Source organism: Trichophyton rubrum (assembly GCF_000151425.1).
Source record: "Trichophyton rubrum CBS 118892 genomic scaffold supercont2.11, whole genome shotgun sequence".
Taxonomy (NCBI): domain Eukaryota; kingdom Fungi; phylum Ascomycota; class Eurotiomycetes; order Onygenales; family Arthrodermataceae; genus Trichophyton; species Trichophyton rubrum.
Genome location: NW_003456418.1, coordinates 325,263 through 349,250, shown reverse-complemented (window position 1 = coordinate 349,250; position 23,988 = coordinate 325,263). Strand labels below are relative to the sequence as shown.

The 23,988-nt window shown below is 46.1% G+C and overlaps 8 protein-coding genes across 8 annotated transcripts; 5 read left to right on the top strand and 3 right to left on the bottom strand.

Annotated features, from left to right (window-relative positions):
- Positions 1-782: 782 nt before the first annotated feature.
- On the top strand, positions 783-8,252 carry TERG_07882 (uncharacterized protein; the record flags this gene model as incomplete). The annotated part of the gene is made up of 5 exons (XM_003231534.1): positions 783-1,238; positions 1,303-1,446; positions 1,507-1,691; positions 1,749-7,731; positions 7,797-8,252. 5 exons carry the CDS (start codon positions 783-785, stop codon positions 8,250-8,252), a joined length of 7,224 nt encoding a protein of 2,407 aa, XP_003231582.1.
- Positions 8,253-8,857: 605 nt separating this feature from the next.
- On the bottom strand, positions 8,858-9,388 carry TERG_12608 (uncharacterized protein; the record flags this gene model as incomplete). The annotated part of the gene is made up of 1 exon (XM_047751547.1): positions 8,858-9,388. One exon carries the CDS (start codon positions 9,386-9,388, stop codon positions 8,858-8,860), a length of 531 nt encoding a protein of 176 aa, XP_047607396.1.
- Positions 9,389-11,037: 1,649 nt separating this feature from the next.
- TERG_07881 (pre-mRNA-splicing factor isy1) lies at positions 11,038-11,529 on the top strand (the record flags this gene model as incomplete). The annotated part of the gene is made up of 1 exon (XM_003231533.2): positions 11,038-11,529. The coding sequence occupies one exon, from the start codon at positions 11,038-11,040 to the stop codon at positions 11,527-11,529; it is 492 nt and encodes a 163-aa protein (XP_003231581.2).
- Positions 11,530-11,698: 169 nt separating this feature from the next.
- TERG_07880 (uncharacterized protein) lies at positions 11,699-12,825 on the bottom strand (the record flags this gene model as incomplete). Its single annotated transcript, XM_003231532.1, has 2 exons — positions 11,699-12,472; positions 12,541-12,825. 2 exons carry the CDS (start codon positions 12,823-12,825, stop codon positions 11,699-11,701), a joined length of 1,059 nt encoding a protein of 352 aa, XP_003231580.1.
- A 1,532-nt stretch (positions 12,826-14,357) lies between these two features.
- TERG_07879 (uncharacterized protein) lies at positions 14,358-15,275 on the top strand (the record flags this gene model as incomplete). Its single annotated transcript, XM_003231531.2, has 1 exon — positions 14,358-15,275. One exon carries the CDS (start codon positions 14,358-14,360, stop codon positions 15,273-15,275), a length of 918 nt encoding a protein of 305 aa, XP_003231579.2.
- Positions 15,276-16,086: 811 nt separating this feature from the next.
- TERG_07878 (uncharacterized protein) lies at positions 16,087-19,068 on the bottom strand (the record flags this gene model as incomplete). Its single annotated transcript, XM_003231530.1, has 2 exons — positions 16,087-18,754; positions 18,818-19,068. The coding sequence occupies 2 exons, from the start codon at positions 19,066-19,068 to the stop codon at positions 16,087-16,089; spliced, it is 2,919 nt and encodes a 972-aa protein (XP_003231578.1).
- Positions 19,069-19,430: 362 nt separating this feature from the next.
- Positions 19,431-20,933, top strand: TERG_07877 (uncharacterized protein; the record flags this gene model as incomplete). The annotated part of the gene is made up of 3 exons (XM_003231529.1): positions 19,431-19,782; positions 19,850-20,680; positions 20,746-20,933. The coding sequence occupies 3 exons, from the start codon at positions 19,431-19,433 to the stop codon at positions 20,931-20,933; spliced, it is 1,371 nt and encodes a 456-aa protein (XP_003231577.1).
- Positions 20,934-21,401: 468 nt separating this feature from the next.
- Positions 21,402-22,523, top strand: TERG_07876 (uncharacterized protein; the record flags this gene model as incomplete). The annotated part of the gene is made up of 2 exons (XM_003231528.2): positions 21,402-21,777; positions 21,853-22,523. The coding sequence occupies 2 exons, from the start codon at positions 21,402-21,404 to the stop codon at positions 22,521-22,523; spliced, it is 1,047 nt and encodes a 348-aa protein (XP_003231576.2).
- Between the last annotated feature and the right edge of the window lie 1,465 nt (positions 22,524-23,988).

Genomic DNA, 23,988 nt, shown 5'->3' with positions numbered 1-23,988 from the left:
AAACCCCCATACGATGGTGCTTGCTGATACCCTGACATGCTTCCAGATGTAGCGGAGATAATCATTCTTATCTGAAAGTTCGCATATCAAGAATAAATGTGGTTGTTTCTATACGGTCCAAGGGTTTGATGTCGAGGCATGAGAACGAAAGTGCGAGGTGAAGGAGCGGGAGAAAAAGGGATAAAGTGCAACCTGCTTTGAACTTCTGTGGCCAGTCAATAACTAGATGAGTAATCTGTCAGCCTATCAAATACCATAAGCCAGGCAGGAGACGCGCATTCCTTCGGTTCTTGAGTATAGAAAAAGTGTCCAACTTCAAGATGTTCGTCTTCCCTTCGAATTTGATATCAGGAGTTTGAAAAAAAGATCTGGCTTGGCAGAACCTCAACATCACGTGATAGAGATAAGCGCCAACGCCAAGCGCAGTGCTTGCGCTAGCCCCGAACAGGAAGGATGTAAACAAACAACGCAAAAGTTGGCGATTAAAAGTCGATTAATGGTGGGATTTCAAGGCCGAACAAACCCATGGCTACTAACCTACCAGGTTTATCGGAAAAGACAGAATAAATGATTTTTGATGTGATATGAAATTCTGCTTCAGCTTGTTTTATTTAGTATTGAAATTATTTGTTTTTCAGTTTGACCGTCAACTTGCTCCTGTCACCACTCCCATGACCATTACACCTAGGGGTGCCTCGTCATCGTTCCTCAGGGCTATTCATGAGTTAACGCCCGTTCAACGACCTAATACCAGCCAATTCCTTTACTGACCTTCTGTAACGATGCATCCTTCGTTTAATAGCCCGTCCAGAAGACACAATCCTTTTTCCCGGAGCTCTCCTTCACCTTCTCCAGCTCCTCCAGATGCGGCCCCCAGAGTGTCTGGCCGACCAAAGTCAGTTACGTTCACATCACCTGTGCAGACGTATGCGTCGGGACATGTACGAAATGGCTCCTTGACTCCATTAAATCCTACTCCTATTATCAACGGCATGAACAGACAACGATCCAACTCAGCACGACACACCTCCGAATACTCAAACACCTTTGCTCCAAAGTTCATAAAATCAGAAGAGCTACGGAGAGGGGCAGATCAGATTAGGGGCGAAGAAGGTGATAATGACTTTTCTGGGAAAAGATACGTGTGGCTTAAAGATCCCGAACGAGCGTTCATCCGGGGCACTGTTGTTCGAGAAACCGAGGGTGGCCTCCTGGTCGTGCAATGTGACGATGGGCGCGTGAGTTTATAGGCATTCATTACTTGTTTTTGTTGGAGGTTCTGACAGCTGGTATAAATAATAGCAGGTTGAAGTTGACCCGGAGGGCGTTGATAAAGTTAACCCTCCAAAGTTCGATAAGGCCGACGACATGGCTGAGCTTACCCATTTAAATGAGGGCTCCGTTGTTCATAATCTGCACACTCGGTACCAGGCTGACTTGATTTACGTATGTTTTCACTGCTGCTGGAGAACCAAGACCAGACACCATTATTGACTGGGCATATAGACTTACTCTGGGCTTTTCTTGGTGACCGTGAATCCGTACTGCCCTTTGCCTATATACTCCAATGAATATGTCAAAATGTATAAAGGCCAAAGCCGAGAAGACACACGACCACATATATTTGCAATGGCAGATGAAGCCTTTCGCAATCTTGTAGAAGAGGGCGAGAACCAGAGCATCCTTGTTACGTAAGTACACACCTATTTCCTTCAAACCTGATGAGTTGCTCACACTTGGTATCATAGTGGTGAATCCGGTGCTGGAAAGACAGAAAACACAAAGAAGGTTATTCAATACCTGGCCGCTGTTGCACCCGGTGATGCCCAGGGAAAGCCGTCATCTAAACAACTAGGGGATCTCTCGCAACAAATATTGAGAGCTAATCCCATACTTGAAGCATTCGGAAATGCCCAGACAGTGCGCAATAACAATTCGTCACGGTTCGGAAAGTTCATTCGTATAGAGTTCTCTCGCACCGGCCAGATATGCGGAGCCTTCATTGATTGGTACTTGCTTGAAAAGTCCCGAGTTGTCAAGCTCAATTCCCAGGAGCGAAGTTATCACATCTTTTATCAGCTACTCCATGGAGCCAGCAAAGAGTTACGTGAGCAGCTGCACCTCTCGAATCTCGATATCCAGGACTTTGCATACACAAAAGACGGAAATGATACCATAGCAGGTGTCTCCGACGAAGATGAGTGGGACACTCTCATCGAAGCCTTTGATACGATGAAGTTTGAAGAAGAGGACCAGCTTGCGATATTGCGCACAATTGCTGCAGTTCTACATCTAGGGAACATCACGGTTGGCAAGGAGAGTCTACGTGCAGACCAAGCTAAGCTCACCCAAGATGATACTGAGAGTGTCGTGCATGCTTGTCATCTCCTAGGAATACCTCTCGAGCCTTTTGTTAAGGGATTGCTTCATCCTCGAGTAAAGGCTGGGCGAGAATGGGTTGAAAAGGTCCAGACACCCGAGCAAGTACGTTTCGCGATAGATTCTCTCGCAAAGGGTATATATGAACGAGGATTTGGTGACTTAGTCAACAGGATCAATCACCAGTTAGACCGTAGCAGAATCAGCTGCGAAGAGACCTACTTCATCGGCGTCCTTGACATCGCAGGTTTCGAAATTTTTGGAACAAATAGCTTTGAACAACTCTGCATCAATTACACCAACGAAAAATTGCAGCAATTTTTCAACCACCATATGTTTGTTCTGGAACAGGAGGAATACTCTAGGGAGCAAATTGAATGGCAATTCATCGATTTCGGGAAAGACCTTCAACCAACAATCGACCTTATTGAGTTGTCGAATCCGATTGGTATATTCTCATGCCTTGACGAGGATTCGGTGATGCCAAAGGCTACAGACAATACATTTACTGAAAAGCTTCATTCTTTATGGGACCGAAAGTCTCCAAAATATCGGGCCTCACGACTCAGCCAAGGTTTCATCCTCACTCACTATGCTGCAGAGGTAGAATATAACACGGAGAATTGGCTTGAAAAAAATAAGGACCCCCTCAATGACAACGTAACACGGCTGTTGTCCAAATCCAATGACCCGCATGTTGCTAACTTATTCGCTGATTATGCTGACGATGTATCCAATGGAACCCGGAGTGTTGTCAAAAAGGGCCTTTTCCGAACTGTCGCTCAGAGACATAAGGAGCAGCTATCAAGCTTGATGGCCCAGCTACATTCAACTCATCCCCATTTCGTTCGCTGCATTCTGCCAAATAACAAGAAACGACCAAAACTCTTCAATGGTCCACTTGTTTTGGATCAACTACGATGTAATGGCGTACTTGAAGGTATTAGAATTGCTCGAACTGGTTTCCCTAATCGGTTAACGTTCAATGAATTCCGCCAAAGATACGAAGTTCTGTGCCGTGGCATGCCCAAAGGCTACTTGGACGGGCAGATGGCTGTGACATATATGGTCGACAAGCTGGGTCTTGACAAGTCACTATTCAGAGTCGGGTTGACAAAAATATTTTTCAGGGCTGGGGTATTAGCAGAGTTGGAAGAGCAACGTGATACCCTGATTCGTGAAATCATGAGGCAATTCCAGTCGTTGGCTCGTGGCTTCATTCAAAGACATATTGCACACAAACGACTATACCGCACAGAGGCTACTCGAATCATTCAGCGCAACTTTCACCTCTATCTTAACTTGAAATCATCCCCATGGTGGAGATTGTTTGCGACAATGAAGCCACTCCTTGGAGAGACTCGTACAGCCGGAGAAGTCAAGAAGCGTGACGAGAAAATCCAGCAGCTTGAAGCGAAGGCTCAACAAGACATAGCTGAAAAACAGAGAATAGAAGAAGAAAGGCGCAAGATAGAAACAGAGATGCAGAGGATCAGGAAAACCCTTGAGAGTGAACGCTCCCTTGCATTAGACAAGGAAGAGATATTCAAACGGTTACAACTCAGAGAAGTTGAACTGAGTGAGAAGCTGGCTGGGGCAATCGCTGATCAGGAAAGCCTAGAAGATCAGCTAGACGAACTGATTGCAGCAAAGAAAAAAATAGAACATGAACTAGACCTACGACGAGGTCAACTTGAACAGGCTGCGCAAATAATGGAGAGGCTTGAGGGTGAAAAGAAGGAGCTGCAAGAACGTATTTCGGATATGGAGAAAAAACTGAAATCTGTCGAATCAACACACGGCGAGTACGATGAGAAGATTGAGGCCCTGAACCAGGAGATCAATACCCTCAACAGTCACCTGGCTATGAAGGACAAGAAACTTCAGGACTTGGAAGCAAAGCTTTTGTCTTCCGACCAACAACTCGACCTCGAATTAGCAAACACCACCAAAGAGTTAGAAGGATCCAAAAAGCAAATTAAGCAATTGCTTGAGGAAAATCGTGAAATTCAAAGGCAGATTGTTGATTTGTCATCGACCTCTACGGGTTATGAGGAATTAGTCCGGCGTAAAGAGGGCGAGGTCGCGATTCTCAAAGCTGATTTGAAAAAGTATGAGTTCGAAAAACGAAGCCTCGAAACAGAAAAAAGGGGGTTGTCGGATCGACATGATGACATGCAGCGAAGAATAAGTGACCTACAGGCTGAAATAGATACCACGAAGCTCGAAAAGGCGAACTTTGAACGCGAGGCGCTTGACGCTAGGAAGCTCCTTGAAGAGAAGCTATCCGAAGATGCCGAATCAGCTCAGGGTAGGAAGATGCTTGACAAGCAGGTCCAAGATCTCAAGACTCAACTCTATCAGACCCAAGCAGAGCTCAGTCGAGTACAGCAGTCGAGAGATGATGTTCAGATGCTCTCAGAACACAAGTTTGCACAATTGAAGGAGGAGTTTGATATTCTCAATGAAGCCAAGATTACTATTGAGAAAGAGATGTATATCCAGCAGGATACTCTTCGCAGGGCAAAGGAAGCTCGAGCCGCTGCAGAAGAATCTCGCAAGCAACTCCAAGGAGAAGTCATCAAACTGCGGGATCGAATTACAAAAATCGAGGAATCTCGCCTAAATGCAGAGAACACCTTTGCAAATAAGATGACTGCGCAGGCAACTGAGAGGCTAGCTAAACTTCAGGCCGAGCTAAACGAAAAATCGAAGGCACTCAATGATGCTGAGGCAGGACATGCCCGCCTAAGCTCTCAAGTTCAAAACCTGAGTAACCTGATTGCAGAGTCTGAAAATTTCCGCACCCAGAATGATCAACACAAGGAACGGCTAGAGCGAGAACTCGTTACTGTTAAGGGCAGACTCGCCGCTTCTGAAAATGATAACAGGGCTCTTTTGAACAAAGTCCAGCAAAAGAACCTCGATATCGCACGGTCTAATTCAAGGGCTGGTGATACCCAAAGAGCTCGGTTGGCGCAGCTTCAAACCGAAAAATCTCGCCTGGAAGAATCAAATAAACAACTTACTCGCCAGCTTGGAGATGCTCAGCTATCGATAACTTCGCTCGAGAAGCAAAAGGAGAAACTTGCTTTGAGTGCAGAGGACCTGAACCACGAAGTTGCACGCGAACATAAAGCTAGCCGTAATGCAGAAAAGACTGCTGCCACGGCACAGTTACAATTAGCAGAAGCAAACAGAAACCTCGAGACGGAACGGCAGCTTAGAACCCAGGCACAGGCAAATACCAAGAAGCTCCAGGCATCAATGGATCGGATGAACTCGGAGCTAGAAGATTGTCATCAGCAACTTATATTGCTCCACAAAGTATTCGATCCTGATGATACATCGGCAACCGAGAAATCGTGGGAGACAATAAAACCCGACCTTTCCAAAAAGGTTGATATGGCTGCTCTGTTAGAGACTGCCCACAATGACCTTCGAATCAGTGAAGAAAAGCGTTCGAGGGCTGAGAATCAACTGAACGAGATGCGACGCCGGCACGCAGATGAAATGAATGAGCTTGATGCTCGCTACTCTTCGTCGAAGCGTGCCCTTCTCGAAGAAATTGATCAAAACCAGGTGGCTAATACAAGGTCTCCTGGGCACTTCAGGAAGAATTCGGAGCCTAATAAGCGGTTTTCCAACCCTTCAACCCCCAACCGTCGATATAACAATTTCGTAGATGGAGTTGGTGACTCTGGACGGTCAGATAGAACTGTCGATACTGTCACATTCCAGAAACGAATGGATCAAGCTGCAGAAATAGAGAGCCTTCAGAATCAACTGCAGCTTGCTGAAATGCATAACCGCCACCTCCAGAGTCAGGTTGATAGAGCTACTCCAGCTCGAGACATATGGCAAGATGAGAGTCCATCTATCCGACGCATGCAGATTCTTGAACGTGAAAACGGTCGTCTCCACGAGAAGCTAGATGATTCTGCTAAGAAGGTTTCAGCCCTAGAAAAGAGTATTCAATCTGGCGAGTTGAGCCTCCGTGATGTACAGGCGAAATCCCATGAGGAATTGTACGATCTTCTCAGTTCCCAGGAGCAGTCCCGACGGTCTCTCCTCCAAGTTCATAAGTCTGCACTAGCCGATCTCGCCCACGCAAAGACGGAATTTGAAAAGCTCAAGCACGCAAGAGCTGCTATGGAAGTCGAGCTACGAGACACTAGATCAGAGCTTCAAGAGCTACAGCTTGCACGAGAGCATGACACCGCTAGCCGAAGCCAACTACTCCAAGAGTTCTCAGACCTCCAGATCAGATTGGATGCTGAGACATCCAAGGCCATTGATGCCGACTCGAGTTTGAGTCTGTACAAGAGCCGCGCCAATGAATATTTCAGCAAGTTGGAGCAGGCAGAAATTGCTGTTTTGAAGGCTACCCGCGCTGAACAGTTTGCCAAAGCACAAGCCAAAGAGGCAGAAGAAACCTGCGCTAATATCATGGCTGAAAGGAAACAAACCGATAACCTCATTGAGGATCTGCAGCGACAAGCACAGTCTCATGAAGAAAGGATTGAGGATCTCTCAGCTGACCTTGAGGCTGCATTACAAGCGAAGAAGCGCCTCCAACACGAGCTCGAAGATTATCGAAGTCAGCGGGCTATGGATATCGAAGACAAAGAAGCTTCCATGGAGCAAACGAGGAAGAAGTACCAAATGGAATGCTCGACGCTTACGAGCGAGCTTGAAATAGAACGCGAGAATGTTCTCCATATTCGAGGTGAAAATGCACGCTTGAAGGAAGAGCTCGAGGAACTTCGATCCAAGTGGGACGATGAAGTTCTCAATAGTTCAACCTGGTCCAAGGAAAAATCCAGAATAGAAATGACCCTTCAGGATATCACAGCTTCCAGAGATGACGCCGTCAAGGCCCACAACGAAGCCCAGAGTAAGGTAGTTACCTTGTTAAATCAAGTTCGCACACTTCGCACTTCTGTGGATGATATCTCAGCCGAGCGTGATATGCTCCTCAAGGAGAAACGCGGTCTCGAATCCAGACTCGCTGAAGCAGGAGACCGGCTGGAAGACCTTGCCAAGGGCGAAAGCCCAATGCGGAATGCCGCTGGTATGGACCGTGAAATTCTCGAGCTGAAGTCGCAGCTTGCCCAACAAGAGGATCTTGCATCCGCTGCCGTTGGTAAGATGCGAAGGGCCGAAGCACTTGCTACGGAAGTGCAGAAGGAAATTGTAGCTCAACGGGAGTCAACAGCTCAACTCTTCAAGGATAAGGCTGCACTCGAGAAACAATTCAAGGAAGTTCAGCTTCGATGCGTTGACCTTGAAACTAAAGGATATTCATCCTCGAGCCAGGATGTCAGGTTCCTCAATAAACGAATCCAGGAAGTACGTATAGATCCATTACTGCCCCTTTGTACAAGTGCAATATGCTAACATTATGTGCTCATCAGCTTGAAACTCAACTAGAAGAACAGGAGTCGAAGCGTAATGCGGAGCAGAGATCTGTTCGCAATGTGGATAGGACGGTTAAAGACCTTCAGACACAGATTGAAAGAAGAGAAAAGGTTAACAGCCAACTTACGGAGGACATTGGAAAATCGCGAGAAAGAATTGAGCGACTTCTTCAAACGATCGAAGAACTCCAGACCAGCGACTCTGAGAACCAGCTTCAGGCTCGCCGTGCTGAACGAGAGCTCCGCGAAGAACGTGAAAAATCCCTTCGCCTTGAAAGGGAATTAGAAGGATGGAAATCACTCCGCCTTGAAAGGGGGAGTATGAAAGGCCCAGGTTACGGAGGAGTGAGCGAGATGGGCGACAGGTATAGCCGTCGAGGAAGTGGCGTATATGTCGGTTCAGGTATCGAACTTCCCCAACGGAAATTGAGCAACAGCAAAGGGTTCTTGTAGGATGTCTTGCGACCCCGTCCCCGTTGATGGTCGAGGAGCCAATGTCGTCTCTTGAAGGGTGGTTTTTTTCTATTTGCGTCTCAAATTTGTATAGGTCATCGGCGGTGTCGGGTTTTTTTATGAATAACTGTTTGTATGATGATGAGCGGGTTCCCTATATGAGTTCATGTATTTAATTAATAGAATGGCTTGTGTAGTTTATGTTCAGATGCCTCAGATTGTTCTCACATTGGTCGAAATGTGTATCTGTGGTCAAGTTGAAATCTATTCTAGCATAAGATTGTGGCTAAATAAATCAATCCTTAGATTTGAGTGATGGCGCTTCGACCCTGACTTAACTACTTCGAAAAACACAATACTCCTAAATACCTAGCAAATGTACTTTGTATAAAAGAATTTAGAAGCAGGGGCCGGTAAAGGAAACTGTTTTTAGCCCATAGGTATCCCAGGCTTGCAATAAAATGCCCAGTGAGCCTTAGAGGGTTGAGTGCCGAATAGCTGGTCACCCTTTTCACTAAAACAGCTGAAACTCATGACTAGCATGCGAGCAGATCCAAAGAGTGCGGATATGTTTTCAGCTACCTCATCGCAGTCGCCGGGTATATCTATCCACGGCTTAACTTAGACGTGCTGACTATTGCATATCTGGCAAAGCTAGATGGGAGTATACTTGTTTCAGAGAAGTCGATAATAGTAATGTGCCCATCATCGTTGATGATAAAGTTTCCGGGATGGATATCCCCATAGCAAAAGACCATTGGTTCATTGGAGAGCCCTTTTAATTGTTCGTAAATGCTGCCCATATGTAAGTATAAAAGTTCTGTAAAGCATATATCGTGGGCAGTAATAAATATCGTATTCAAATGCAGCTCAAGCTGATCAGCGTTTTGATAGATCCGGGGGGCTTCAGTATCCAAAAACATAACAAGCCTAAACACGTCATTATTCAAGGCCGATTGGGGGGGGGAGTTCTGGAGGAATAGGGATTCGTAATAGCTTCTGTATAGCTGTAGCCATATATTGGTATACTCCCTTCCTCTCGGCTGGAATGGAGGTAGACCCAAGTATCTGATCTCCAGTTCTACCATGGATATATTCCATGATAATATATGTGACATATTCGGCTGAAATGGCATATTAAATGGCTGGAACAGAAACAGGAGATTCTCGTCGCTGAAGTTCCCGGCGCGCTAGAGTTAGAGCATAGACTTCATTCCATGTAACTCCAAGGCCATACTTGGTCCAACATATAGGCTGGTCAGACGGGTAGGCAAGACCCCTACCAGTATTTTGAGATCCTCTCTTTTCGCAAATGGCGATGGCCTCGGCTGTAATTGGGAGTTAAATACCAGCAGGCGGGTCTATGCCTCGAAACTCTTCAGACACAGACATGAGAGATAGTAGATCATTAACAGTATATCAAATTTAATACCGTAAAAGGTTTTGAAAGGGTATAAAAGATGTCGAGGGATGGAGCCCGTACTTCACTTAGGAAGAGCTTCTATAAGCTATGTGCGCCAGCTGAAAAATCGAGATTTAAAATTTTGGCCAAAGTCCTTCAAGGCCAAAAGGGAAAAAAAAGCTTGGTCAAAATTCGTTTTTGCCTTGTAAGAGATAGTTTCACGCAGCCAATGGTAGTAGAGGTATTTTAAGTAGTACCTACTTATTCTTTGGCCCACAACCTGGCTTCTCCCCTAAGCCAGCTCCTCAATCCTACGGAGTACAGCTGTCTACTCTGCCCTCCTAGTATTAGTAAGAGACTTTAGTAAAAGAAGCCCCTAGTAAGAGTCTACTAAGAGAGGCCTAGAGCGAGAGGGCAGGCTTAGAAGGGATAGACTTATAGGGAAAGCAGACTTAGTAGGCTTAGGGGGACAAATCTTAGATGTGGGAACAAATTGAATGAATTTGAATGACTTTTGACCTGATGGTCCATTCAGTCCGCCGTACTAAGTAGTCACATGATAATGATTAGTTATATGTCAAATTGAAAGCAGCAGAAGCAGATATGATTGGTTAAAATATAAATAAATATTTATACATAAAGATAGTCAATTTAAGCCTTAATAAGGTATAACTATATGCGAAATTTTCAGCTTCGTATATGCGGAAACAAGCTGACTAAGCTAATTCTTGACATTAATGGAATAGGCTATTGCTAGCAACAGCTATCTCGACGACGCTTTTATTGTTTGGTAGCTGGTGATCGTTTTACTTTATACTTGACAAGGCGGCTAAATCGACACTGCAGTATTGACCAACATCTTCATTCAACAATAAGATTGGCAGACAAAGCTTTGCTCCCACGAATAACAACGACCGAGAGACACATTCCCCCGGCGCAACGACAACCTTGAGCTCTCGGTAAAAGGGACAGATATAGCGCACTATCTCGTAATCTGACTCGAAACATTAATCCCAGCCTATCAACTAGCTATTCCAAGCCTCATTCTTTTACCATGGTGAGTCTAAAGAGCATAACCTCGATATCTGATCCCATACTAATCGCAACAACACATGTCCAATAGGCTCGAAATAGCGAGAAAGCACAGTCTATGCTCTTTCGGTTCCGTGCCGCTCAAGCTGCCGATCTCGGAATTCTAGATATCGGACGGACACGACGCCCAAAAGCTATCACTTCGATTGACTCTATCCCAGTTTGCGAAAAATGGCGCGGCCAAGTTCTCAAAGAAATATCCCGAAAGGTCACACGTATTCAAGATCTTAGTTTAAGTGATTTTCAAATCAGAGACCTAAACGATGAGATCAACAAACTAATGAGGGAAAAATGGCTAAGGAAGTTCAAATACGAAATCTGGGAGGACCAAACTACACGCGCGGTGGCGGGAGAGTCTACGATGAGGACGGGAAAGAGATTCCTGGTGGTGGGAAAGGATACAGATATTTCGGTCGAGCGAGAGAACTTCCTGGAGTCAAGGAGATGTTTGAGGCAGCGACGAAAAAGAGAAGTGCCTCTGAATTGGATGATGCGGGGGGGCGAAAGATGGATATTGAAATGTTCAAAAAACATGTTGATGCGGCATACTTTGGCTACGGCCTAGACGAAGAGGACGGATCATTACTAGCGTACGAGAAGAAGAAAGAGAAAGAGGCATTTGAAGCTGTGTTGAAAAAGGGCGACGATAAACCCATTGATGGGTGGGAGCCGTTGCCAGGTGATCAGGGTGATGGTGTCGAATGGCAGCTGCCCACACTAGATGATGTCCAGGAAGAGCTAGTGGAAAGACGAAGAAGAAAGTTACTTGACAAGATTGGTTAGCATATCCAACAAATGTTTTGTGGATCTGATCCTGGAGTAGTGGTGTCTAGAGGCTCCCATAGGATAGCAATATGTATAATTATTCAATTCATCTAAAATTACATTCACTATTGTACATTGTAGGGGTATATTAAATATCAAACAAACGCCAAAGTCAGCCCTCCTTCACTTATACCACACCAGTAGCAAGTATCTTTTGCGCTCTCTCAGGAGTAAGTTCCAACGAGGTTCCAGGGATTGAGCTTTCCGTGGTTCCGAGCCTGGCATTCTTCTTTTCCCACGAAACTTTCACCACATCGTCAAGCATAAATAGGCCGAGTTTTCCTTCTCGCCATTGTGTGATGAATAACCGTGCGGCCGCTTCATAGTCCGGTTCACCTCCTTTGACAAGCCGGCCAGCTTTTCTCGAAATGGCACCCAGTAACTCCATGATATCATTGGTTGGTGCACAATATGCTCCATACATATCCATCAACAAATTCTGGTTCATTTGAAAGAGAAGATAGTCGGCTAGGGTGATTATAGGTACCAGCGAGTCTTTGATGATTCCGCAAAGTGCCATTTTCAGCATACTGTCAGGGTTAGACACATATGGTACAAACACACCAGGCGTGTCATACACATAAATGCCTATATCATCCTTCTCGAACAATTTTATAGGTGTACCGATCTTTCTCGTGATGCCTGGGTCTGCTCCGGTTCTGACTACGGCAGATTTTCTGACGTTCTTAATATTGGTCATAGATCGTAGTTTGTTAATCAGGGTCGATTTCCCTACGTTCGGCATCCCAACTATTAACATGCGGTATCCGATTACGCTGTTGGCAGCCATAGGGAGGTACTTTATGTACTTTGCCAAGGGAGTGACGGAGTTCTTTAAGCTTCTGCTTGCGAAAAAGACTTTCGTAGATTTCTGTTCCCAGCGAGATATGAGTTTTTCTTTCTACAGAAAAGCAGCCGCGTAGAAGTTAGTAAAATATTTCAGTAGATGAGTAATAGACGAAGAAATACCATTCGAGATTCCGGTTTCGAGTCCGCTCCAAGATCTCGCTTAGTATAGACTATAGTTCGGCTTTTCCCGCCCAATGCTTCTTCAAATAATGGGTTTATCGAAGTTGCTGGTACCCGGAAGTCTCGACATTCTATAACATGGTCAACAGAGTCTAGCATTGCTTTCATCTTCTCAAGTCCAGCTCGATGATGTCCCAGGAAGTAGCTTTTCTGAATGTGTTCAGACGCCAGAAATGCCGTCCGGGGGATAAAGGAAGCCATCTTGAGATACTTCTGGTGTGTCATATGCCTAATAGCATCATTGGAGTGAGTAATCGAAAGATCTTTTCACTGGACACCGGATATCTGTTGTATCATTATAATTTGCCAAATGTCAGCTCAATGTCACGGTCCATTTTGCTGACGCTCCCTCCCAAGCCCTCCAGTTTGGATAAACCTTCCAGATAGATAGCGGATTAACCTTAACCCGGATAAGCTCAACTCAATCCATTGGAAGCTTGGCATTTTTCGCGTGGTACACTAGATTATGTTGTATATTTTAGAACCTTATTTTGACATGCACAAAGGTTGAAGACTTCGTGATATCGGGAAAGGAAGCAGTAATAAAAAGTTGGGTGCAGGCTGACGTCTTTTACGAGCTCATTTCCTTTATTATATTATGCAACTGGACTGCATAGAAAATGAGTGCTTATTGCCGAGGAATAAAATTCACAACCAGCAGGCCAACAGGGTCTCGGCCTTGTTCTTAGTGCCTTGGGCATGGCAAACTGCCCCAGAAAGCCCAAGGACCCATGCGAGAAGAGACAGCCCTCATGCTCGCTACAGAGTATCTCATTGAGCTTCTCCCTCTGTTGGCGCTTGGCGTACGTAGTCCTTCTTCCTTGACTTCCTATGGGCTTCTTTTTACATCCCATAACTGAACTTAAATTTAAAAAATGTTTTCGCCCTCGATCGGGTCACAGAGCTATATATAACTGAATACAGAGCCAACTGATATGCAAAATTCGCTGGCTCGATGCTATCAATACAGGTTCTCATTTTATTTAAGTCATTTGCCGTTCTTTTCCCCCAGGCTATTCTTAACACCCCAGATAGCCTAGTTTGAGTAGTAGAGCAGCCTTCAGTGGCGAGAGGCTAACTACATGTCTGTGGGCACTTTTCTTCGGCCACGGTCGACAAGACCAATGCAAGGCATGCTTCGTCGAAGAAAGGAACCCCGCCCATCTAGTACCAACCAAGGAAGAGTGAACTATAATGAGGATGTACCTGACGAGGATGACCACTCGTATATCACTCCCTCAAAACATACACCCAAACCACTATGGCTACTCAACAAAACAGTAGGTCCTGGCGGCCCCTTACGGCCTTTTCGTCTTGTAAAACAGGACCTGGTGAATCTACGCCAAAGATACCTCTCAGATTGGAAGATATTCAATCATTTAATAGTGGCCAGCACTGTATACGTTTTCTTCACCAATCTGTTACCAGGCATCACCTTTGCCAGTGATTTATACGTTCTCACAGGCAAGAACTGGGGTGCTATTGAGGTAGTCTTCAGTACGGGACTGTGTAGTATCATATTTTCTCTGTAAGAATTCTTGCCCTAACTTCTTTTTTTGAAACTCCATGCTGATTGCCTGCTCACAGGTTCTCTATTCAGCCTCTCACAATTCTTGGGGTTACCGGCCCTTTTTCTGTTCTTGCAGAAAATATATATTCTCTTTGTCATGAGGCTTTTAATGTAGGCTCTGATACGTTTTAATTATTGACATGGTTGTTCTCTAACAAACGACATATAGATTCCATTTCTACCCTTCATGGCCTGGTCACTTATCCATGCAGGGTGGTTGCATTACCTCCTGGCTATATTCAATGCCCATGACTGGACTATGGGCTACGTTACTACTTTCTCAACCGAGATATTCTCTCTCCTGAACAGCATAATATATTTTCATAAAGCTATCCAAGAGCTTGAGCGAGCCCACGCAAACCTCTCCTTCGCCGCATTCCTGTATGCCATCATAGGTGCGGTAGGAACAATGCTACTCGCCATATTCTTGTCCACAGCGGAGTCTTGGAAACCTTTATTCCACCGATACATCCGCCTGGGACTTTCGGAATATGCTGCAGCAATATCCATTATCTTGTTTATTGGATTACCTCATATTGGAGAGCTCGCTCATTTGGACAAATCAACGCTCCCCGTCAGCGTTACATTCCAACCCACATCTCCAGAACGTCATATATTCTTTGTCGAGTTCTGGAAACTTCCTGCCCGTTGGATATTCGTGGCTATTATTCCCGGCATAATCATCACAATGCTTTTCTTTTTTGACCATGAGATAAGCTCTATCATATGCACCATCGATCGTTATAAGACGCGGAAGCCTGGTGGGTTTGCTTGGGACATCATTCTCCTGGGTACTACCACTGCCTTATGCGGCATCTTGGGAATTCCTCCTGCAAACGGTCTTTTACCTCAAGCCCCTCTGCATTCAGAATCTTTGATGCATGCGGACACAGAAGAAGCTGTAGTCGAAGTCGATGGCCAGGAAACGGTAGAAGTCCTGCATATTAGGAGAGTATATGAACAGCGGTGGTCTTCTTTACTCCATGGATGTGGGATTCTTGCATTTGTTAGTCCTCCCTTCATGAAAGTTCTTGGGTTGACCCCAACAAGCGTACTCGCTGGGTTATTCTTATTCATGGGAGAACAAAGCTTATCTGTCAAGTAAGAACCCTCTCCCACTTATGCTTGTTAATAATGACCCCTACTGATAACCTTGTAGTCCCATATTGTATCGAACATTCTACCTCTTGACACCCCCGTCAGAACTACCAACTCTCCCTGCAGAGCTGGGCTCTTCACCGTCGCCTACCAGTACCAGTAAAACAAGTCCAAGGCCGTCATATATACCGATTCACCTCTATACTTTTCTCCAACTATTGATTACAATAGCCATCTTCATCCTAACTCTCACACGCGGTGCTCCAGCTTTTCCGGTGTTGATCATACTACTCGTTCCGTTTAGATTACTGGTGATGAAGCACTGGTTTAGGAGAGAGGTACTAAGGTTTGTTGATGCCTGGGCTTGCAAGGCCGGTACCCCTGAAGACACTGAAGATAAAGAGGGCAATGTTCAGGAAGAGAAAGAAGAGCAACAAAGTGATGGCCGGACTGGCGTGCTACAACCGCGAAGAGATTCATCCGACCGAGTATGAAAAATGTTTTGTTGGGCTAAGTACCACATCGGCGCTTGAAATAGCGGAATATGCCGATTTGTAAATTATTAGGCCCCGAGTAGCTGCGAACTGCAGGCAAGGCATAAATTAATTATCTTTGTAACATACAGAAAAAATAACTCGTTGAAAATGGGTATAATATGTTGGTACAGAGCCTTCCCATAAAATCCCCACAAAACTCCTGGCTGCCCCCATTGATGCGTTATCTTGAAAAGGACCTTCTAAATTATTCAAAATTTCAAGGTTCAAAACTTAGAAAGCAACTTCTTGCTTTCGAAAACCCGGGGTGCAAAGATAAGTCGATCATGCCCTCCATCCTTGAACTAGGTCATGGATTCTATCTATAACAGCACCAAAAATAGCATTGACGCTGTTTATGATAAGCTCGTCGAAATGACGAATTGCCTCTTCCTCTGTCATCTCCAAATGGAATCTTTCCTTGACCTTCAAAACCGCTTTGTCGGGCTCTACACGTATATCAGGGATATTCGCATCAACCATCAAGCTAAATAAGTTGAGGATAAGATTTGCTGATTTTCGAAGTGTGATATACGCTGTGAAGCAGTATTGTTTGAATTGAATGTAGTTCGGTGAGTTGGCACCACCCATTCCCTCAACCATTTCTTTGCATAGCTTCATCATAGGTGCAAATGGTTTCGGGTCACGGCCAAGAATGAAGCCGAAGTCAGCGTGAAAGAAATGTCCGTCGGGAGCGAGTAGGAGGTTCTCCAAATGCCGGTCACCAACACCTAAGAGATAAGTGATTACACAATATCCAGCACAGGACTTGATATATGTGTCCATTGCTTCTTTTCGTACACCTAGGGGTTCACTATCGTCAGGGTTATTTGCTTTAAGGTAAGCAAGCAATGAGCCTTTATATTTCGCAGTGGCAGCAGATAGAGGTGTAGATGGAACGAACTGCACAGCGCCAGCAGTTGCTCCAGTTGCAATGATTCGGTAAGGGGTGAGTTTAAGATCCAGATTTTCTTTCTGTAAAAGCCTGTCCATGAGAGTTATAATTTGGACGACAAGCTGGTCCTGACGCAAATCATCTCCAACTTTGAAAATAACAGGATATTTTCGGCCATCCGATAGCTTAAAATTGATGAACAGCGGTGATAAGGAGGATTTAAAAACATTTGCCTCCTCCGGGTGGCACCCAACAATCGAAACTGTGGGGTCTAATGGGAATGGAAGCGGTGGATCAATTTGTAAGATATCGTTCTTAGGGTTCCCAAGGAACTTTTTGAGCATTTCAATCTTGAAAGGACGGTTGACTCTGGCGAATCGGATGTCTTTTGCAATCTTGGAAAGAATGGTAATAAGTTCACCTTGTCTGAGCAGTACTTTTCTCTGCGCAGGGTTAACCTTCTCTAATTCCAGCATAAAGTAAAACTCCACGCTCGCAAAGAATTTTCGATGGGTGGAAAGCGTTCCAGGAGCAGTGTCGTCACATTCAACCATCAAATACCAATGGAAATAACTACCAAGTATAGGGTTATTAGCTGCACGGCTAATCAAAAAGTTTGTGAGAGAAGAATCATGCGCAGCTTCGTTCGTTTCATCCGTAGAACTCTTAGGAATAGCCTCAAACTTCAGTGCCTGCACAAGCTGTAAAAGGTACAAGAGCAGCTCCTCATCGTCGGATTTTCTTAGTCGATCAACGGCATAAGCACGGACTTCTGGGTTGTCGAAAAGCGGGCCTAGAAGCTCTAGAGCATCGTCAACATCGATCTCTGTCCACTTCGGTAGGAGTTCAACGGCCTGTCTAGCTTCACTGGCATCTTGCCAGTTAACTGACTTGACAAATTTGGTCAATGCTCTCTTATCTCGAGTGAGATAAAATCTAAATTTCCAAACCAGATCCTTCTCTTCTGCATTTAGTTCCTGGGTTGGGCCATATGACATGATCTCGTTGATCTCGTCCCGGATCTTCGGGTTTGGTTTCAGATCGCGGTCCATAATACCGGTTCTATGGCTGCGGACTAGCCTTCTATGCTTGTCTTCACAAGGATTTCCTCTCTGCCCAACCTCAGGATCATAAATTCGTATGATAGGGTAATTTCCTTCGTCATCGGCAGCCCCTTCAATGTCTGGGCCAAGTCGGACCTCTGGTGGTGGTTTCAAAACAACTGTAGATCCAGATGGCGTAAGCTGAGCAAGGGAAGAAACCGGAGGAGGGGGATATTCAAAGTCCTGAAAGACAATAGGAAAGTCAAAGCGTGGAAATTCAACATAGAGCACAAAGTTCTCCTCTTCGTCATCTTGAGAGCTCACTCCAGGGTCACCATTGGGCTCAATGACGGCCTTTTCTCTGGCTGCTTTATTTCGAAGCGCACGCTTCTTCGCAGCGTCTTCAGCTTCTATTTTGATCTTCTCCACTGCTCGGAAAACAAGCTGATCTAGCCAATCCACTCGGGGAATTTCCCCCATTTCATGTTTCTTCAGTAGTTTCTCTAGCCGCTCAAGCTCAAGTTCAATTGGAGTAGGCCCCTCTTCGACAAAGTTGCCTTTGCGTCGTTTGGGTGGCGGGGTGGACGGTGTAGTGGTGTATGAAAAGCCATCTGCGGCTTTGTTTCGGTATAATTTGCATTTTTGTTTCCCCTTTTTCAAGGTCCCATCTTCATCGAAGAGTGCAATCGTAGTACCACCAAACGGAACGGAATGGTCATGGCCTTCTTCACCGCCCAGGGGCGACAGGTCCCAGACTGTGAGTGCCAACTGGGTATTCTGTGGTGCATCCCTGATGAGCACCGGCATTTCAAGCCACTCGTTCCATGTCCGGGTGGTTTTGAAAGACTTGTATGCAGTTTGCATGGGCATGCCAAGAGGTTTGCAGCTGCTCCATAGCTGTGCGGTAACATAGAGGTCTGAAGTAGGACTCTGGTTGGACCCAAGATGACGTAGCTCCGGATTCTTGAGCAAGACGGAGAAGGGAATTTGCTTTTGCCTTCCCTCTAAGTTGCATCTACATGACCAGTCAGCACATTTGCGCAGACAATCGCATCTAAGTCACTGTTTCTCTACCTACATCTTAGCTCGGATGGGCAAGGCCACCTGTCTTGATGTCGCAAACGTGAAGGTATCCATGACTGTCACCCAGTTACGAGATATATCAGATTCGCTACCAGAGCTATTCTCATCGTCTGAGCTGGGCAGGGAAATAACATCAACCTCTAAGCCTCCCTCTGCCTCGCCGTCGCTGTTGCTATCGCTGTCGATGCTGCTGTTGTTGATGGTGTCTCCATCTTCGCTCTCGACATCATGCCAAGCCTCGGCCATGCTTATCTTATCCGGAGAAATTTTATTCCTTTCCGCTGTCAAATTAACTAGGCGCACGGACCATCGCGTCCCTGTTTCGCCCAAAGAAGTAAAAGCGAACGTTTTTGCGATTCTCGACGTCGAGCAAGCAAAAAAGGCGAAGAGACGACGCTGGTATCTTCAATCCAACACCTCGCCGGCCACTCATTCGTACTCTAGGTGGTGCTGGGTTGCTTGATTTTATATCCCTACTTAATACAATTCTATACGCTGAGCCAAAACTGTTTCCATTCTGCGCGCATTGACAAACACGACCGCATTGATTCTGCTCCTCCCTGACAAAGCATTAACTAGTTAACTAGACAGTGTATGGACTGTGAAAGATGGCGGGACGAGCCATCCATTCCAAACGAGCCCTCTCTACGACACCTTCCGCCTCCGACCAGGACTCTGAGCCATCACCACCGACGTCTTTCTCATCAGATAAGGAAAACCGAAGCGCGCGCGCGCTCCAGGTGAAGAAGCGGAGATCCGGTGGCCTGACAGCCCCTCCAATGTCCAGCGCATCGAACAAGAAGCGGCGCGTGTCTGAACAAGTGCCTGAACAGTCACAGTCGACCCATCAGCGCAGGCTCCGGCAGGTTGTAGACACAGACTTTTATGATCCAGATCAGGATCCAGAGGAAAGGAGGGCGGTCCGAAAGGGGCTGAGAGACCTTGCTTCAAATCTAAACGGTATACTCCACACAAACTTCATTATTCCATGTCTGACCTCATGTACTAATCGAATGGGTACTTCAAGATTCTCGAAGTGAATTTATTCAGCTAGAATCAAATGGTATTTTACAGACAGTTGAAAAAGCAAACGACCTATTCAAGAAGGTCAAGCAAACCTCCGATGCCACTATCGATTCTCGCCTCCTTGTCACAGCCGCGGATCTCTCCTATAAACGAACAGCACAGGCATGTCTAGGAAACAATGTAGCGGGCATTGACGTTGACGAGTTTGTTTCAAAATGCATATCCTATATGCGAAGAGAAACATCGTCTGCCCTCCCTACTCCCACGCAGAGCAACCGTCGTAGCTCGGGCCACCCTTCACAGCGTGCAGCTGACAGTGACGATGAAGAAGAACCCTTCAACTGGGACTATCTTGGACGCAATGCCTGTTTTCCGAATAACCTCAAACCTTCCATTTCGGGCTTTCTCCTTGGCCCGCTGTCCGTACAGAAACGGATTCGTCAGTTGACACAACGAAGAGCGCGAGAACGAATAGATCCATCCCAACTTGTACGGCCGAATGATCTTAAGGCTACAGATTTGGGGAAGCAGGAAGAAGCAACTTTAACAACAATGTGCACAGACATACGAGCGAAGTTGGTTGAGATACAGCTCCAAAGAGAATCCTTAGCTCGTGAAGAGCTGTCAAAGATGGGAGATGTTACTGAGGCCGAGGCCATTGCAGTTATGGGCAAACACGGAATATCTGATAATGGTGGAATCCCCCTCTTCCAGTTCTGTATCAACCCAAGGTCATTTGGCCAGTCCGTGGAGAACATGTTTTATGTCAGTTTCCTAGTCCGTGACGGAAGTATAGGAGTTTCGATGGACGGTAACAACCTACCTACACTACGTAAGTTCCAGCAAACCTTTGCCCCATGATGTTTGACTCAACAGTGGATCTAATCGTTTTCATAGTTCCATCACAACCACTGCTTCCGTCTGAGGCACGAGAACAAGGCATTCAAAAGCATCAAGCCGTTTTTGGCCTAGATTTCGACACCTGGGCTCAACTGATAGAGACATTCGATATAAAAGCGCCGTTAATCCCACACCGGAACGATGAGGCTCATCAGGCTCCGTCTACTGGCAGATGGCATCCATAATCATTGCGGCATAGATTTTACCTTCCCTCCCTATCCTTCTTCTAGAACTGATTTTGCTGTGCGAAAGATGTTTTGATTTTATAATGCATTATGCGGTCTTTCAACTAAGAATACTTAGATGAGGCCCCTTCAACTTTGGATCTTGCCATCAACTATACGGAGCATGTCGTGGTCATTATTATTTGCTGATATTAATAGAAGATACTGTACAATAGAGATTATTCCTGACTCGGAACCTGAACAGCCTAGGCACCGAGGTCTCCGTGGTTGGTACGTCATACCACTCTGACCAAAAGTCCCCATTTTTATAAACTAATGGGCATTCTTGTTCCACACTACCGACGTGGACGCCCAGACCAATGGAGCAAGCGAAACCAAGTCATCCGCAGTCAGTGAATACTCGACTGACCGAAGCGTGGGAGATAACCAGGCCGTTTCATTGTGTATGCGTTGTGCTGCAAAGCTCACATGTGTTATCGCGCACTCAGCTGCGTCCCAGTCATCCGCCGCCCAGGACAGTATACTTCCGTGACCAACGGCGCAAGGAATACGATACAGGTCAGGCAAAGACAGGATATAAAAACGCTCGCAAGATCCAGCATCAGATACTCTTGCGCTACTACGAAGGTTGAAATACGAGGTAGAAGAAAAAACACAGCTGCAGGTTCGCCGTTGCAGATCAGATCTACGTCCTACTGCATTTCTCCAGCGAAAATGCCGAAACTCGCCCCGTCCGACCCAGAGAGTGTGATGGTTATACGGAATGTATGTGATGACATTATTACATGCAGTTTACCCTTTGCTCGTGTCGGGCTTTTTAAATTTGGGGGACGTGCAACGATAGGTTAGTTGATCGAGGTCGAACCGAAGTAGTAGATGCAATGCATAACCGTTGCCGTACGCTAATATACTCCAACAGTTCGTCTACAAACCGGTGCTATCGCGGTGTTCTCCCCCGTCGCACTTACGCCGTCTGTTAGCGAAGCAGTCACCAGCCTTAATGGAACAGTCAAGTATCTCATCGCACCAGACATGGAGCACCATTTGTTCCTAGCGGACTGGACAAAGGCGTACCCTGACGCTGTCATAATCGCACCGGAAGGTCTATGGGAGAAACGGCAAAAGAGCCCAACAACCTCTGGTCCGAAATTCGAACATATTTATACCACCCAGAACAAGGAGACGCTTCACATCTCGGATGAGTTTGCAGCCGAATTCGACGTTGAGTACATCCACGCTCACATCAACCGGGAGATCGTACTGCTGCACAAACCCACGGCGACCCTGATTCAGGCAGACCTCTTCTTCAACCCGCCTGGATATGAACAGTACCGCAAGGCCCAGGAGGGACCTTTAAGCGGACTCGCCAACAAGCTGTATGTCTGGCTCATGTCGGCGAAGGGCAGCGCCATGGCACAGCGGAGGCTTATATGGTATCTGATGTCAGCCGGGGGCCGCGAGGCGTTCAAACAGTCAGTTCAGAAAATCGATGGATGGGAATTTGATCGTGCGATTCCATGCCACGGGGATACCATCAACCAGGGCGCAAAGCACCTGTTCCGGACCCTGTTTCAATGGTTCCTGGTGTAATCTTCTCCGACATTTGTTTGTTGCATCTTCTTTCTCGTTCAGTTTGTATTAATAATACTTCGTGCCTGTAGATGGATGTCGTTCTGTGCTTGTAATAAAAACAATAGCATCACCGTTGCAGCTCAGGAGACAATATGCAGGGACCCTGTGACGTCATAGGATGCCAGGGTATGAGTTTATTATCCGCGTGAGCTGATCACAGGCCAAAAGAAAACATCCACAGTTCTCTCTGCAGAATCTGCTTGCAGGAGGAGAAGATGGAACTTATACGGACCTTCCAGAGGGCCGGAGCACAGCCGTTATTCCTCTCTGCCATGTAGATCCTTGCACCGGATCCAAGGAAGTCGGGTAAATAAACAGTTTGTTTTCGAATGCCGTTACTGGAGTGAAAGCCGCGGCGGAATTGGAGCATGAAAATTTTTTTGTCTTCCATTTTCCCGGCGCGTGTGCGAAGTGCAATAATATTAACGAGGATAGCTTATTTGGGCATGAATAAGCTGGCAATTTTTTGTTGATATCGGCTAGGTAGCTCTGTGATGACTTCTGCGTGATGACTTCTGCGAATTTGGTAGAATATAGAAAATGCACATCTATGCCTGCTTCAATGCCTCAACAAGCCACGAACTAGAGACTACAGGCCTGCCACTCACACACTCCCTGCCTTAAGAATGGATATAATTCACGTGTATAATTCGTCGAGGAGAGTGGCTGATCGGTGCTTGCATCACTGTTAATATCAGTGAGGCGAATCTTTCCAGGCTTTCTTTCCCAAAGGGGCTGAGCTGACGGCCATTCAGAGAGTTTTAATGTGCAATTACGCATAAACGGAGGCATTTCTCTTTCCTGTCGAGCTGAAAAGGACTCCGTAGAGCTCTGTTGACAGGCATCAATAATGACGGTGTGGTACCTGCAGTCATGCACGGAGTATATCCAAGGGCAAGATCTAGGATCAACATGGGGATAGGTAACCTAGCTGTCGATTTGGCCACCGGGACAATCAATATCGAGGGAAACAGGATCGCAGATAGCAATAATAGCTAATAGCAGGCAGCTTTCTGGGCCCAGGAGGGTGCTCAAAATACCCACGGCTGGAGAGGACCTGACCCAAAGCCACCTCCACCGGCGTCAGGACGTATGTATCCCGACACAGACGCCCCCCGTAGCTAACCTAGCCGTCTGGAATAATGTTAATTTCACATCCCAATCTCTGGTTCATGATGAATAACCCGTGCCAGACGTTGGCAGGTCCCGGGTGTTGTGATAGGTACTACCATGCAATAGTCTCTGGGTTCACGGCGCGAGGTACAAGCGTTCCCTAGCTATCTCAGCAGTTAGTTAGTATGAAGCAGCCGCAGGTAAAATGAGAGAGGACTGACCCTTTGCTGCCCGCGATATCAGGCATGATATTACCCGCCCCTGCCCGTGCTAGTCAATAATATAATGCGTGCCATCGGCGAGTGGCGCT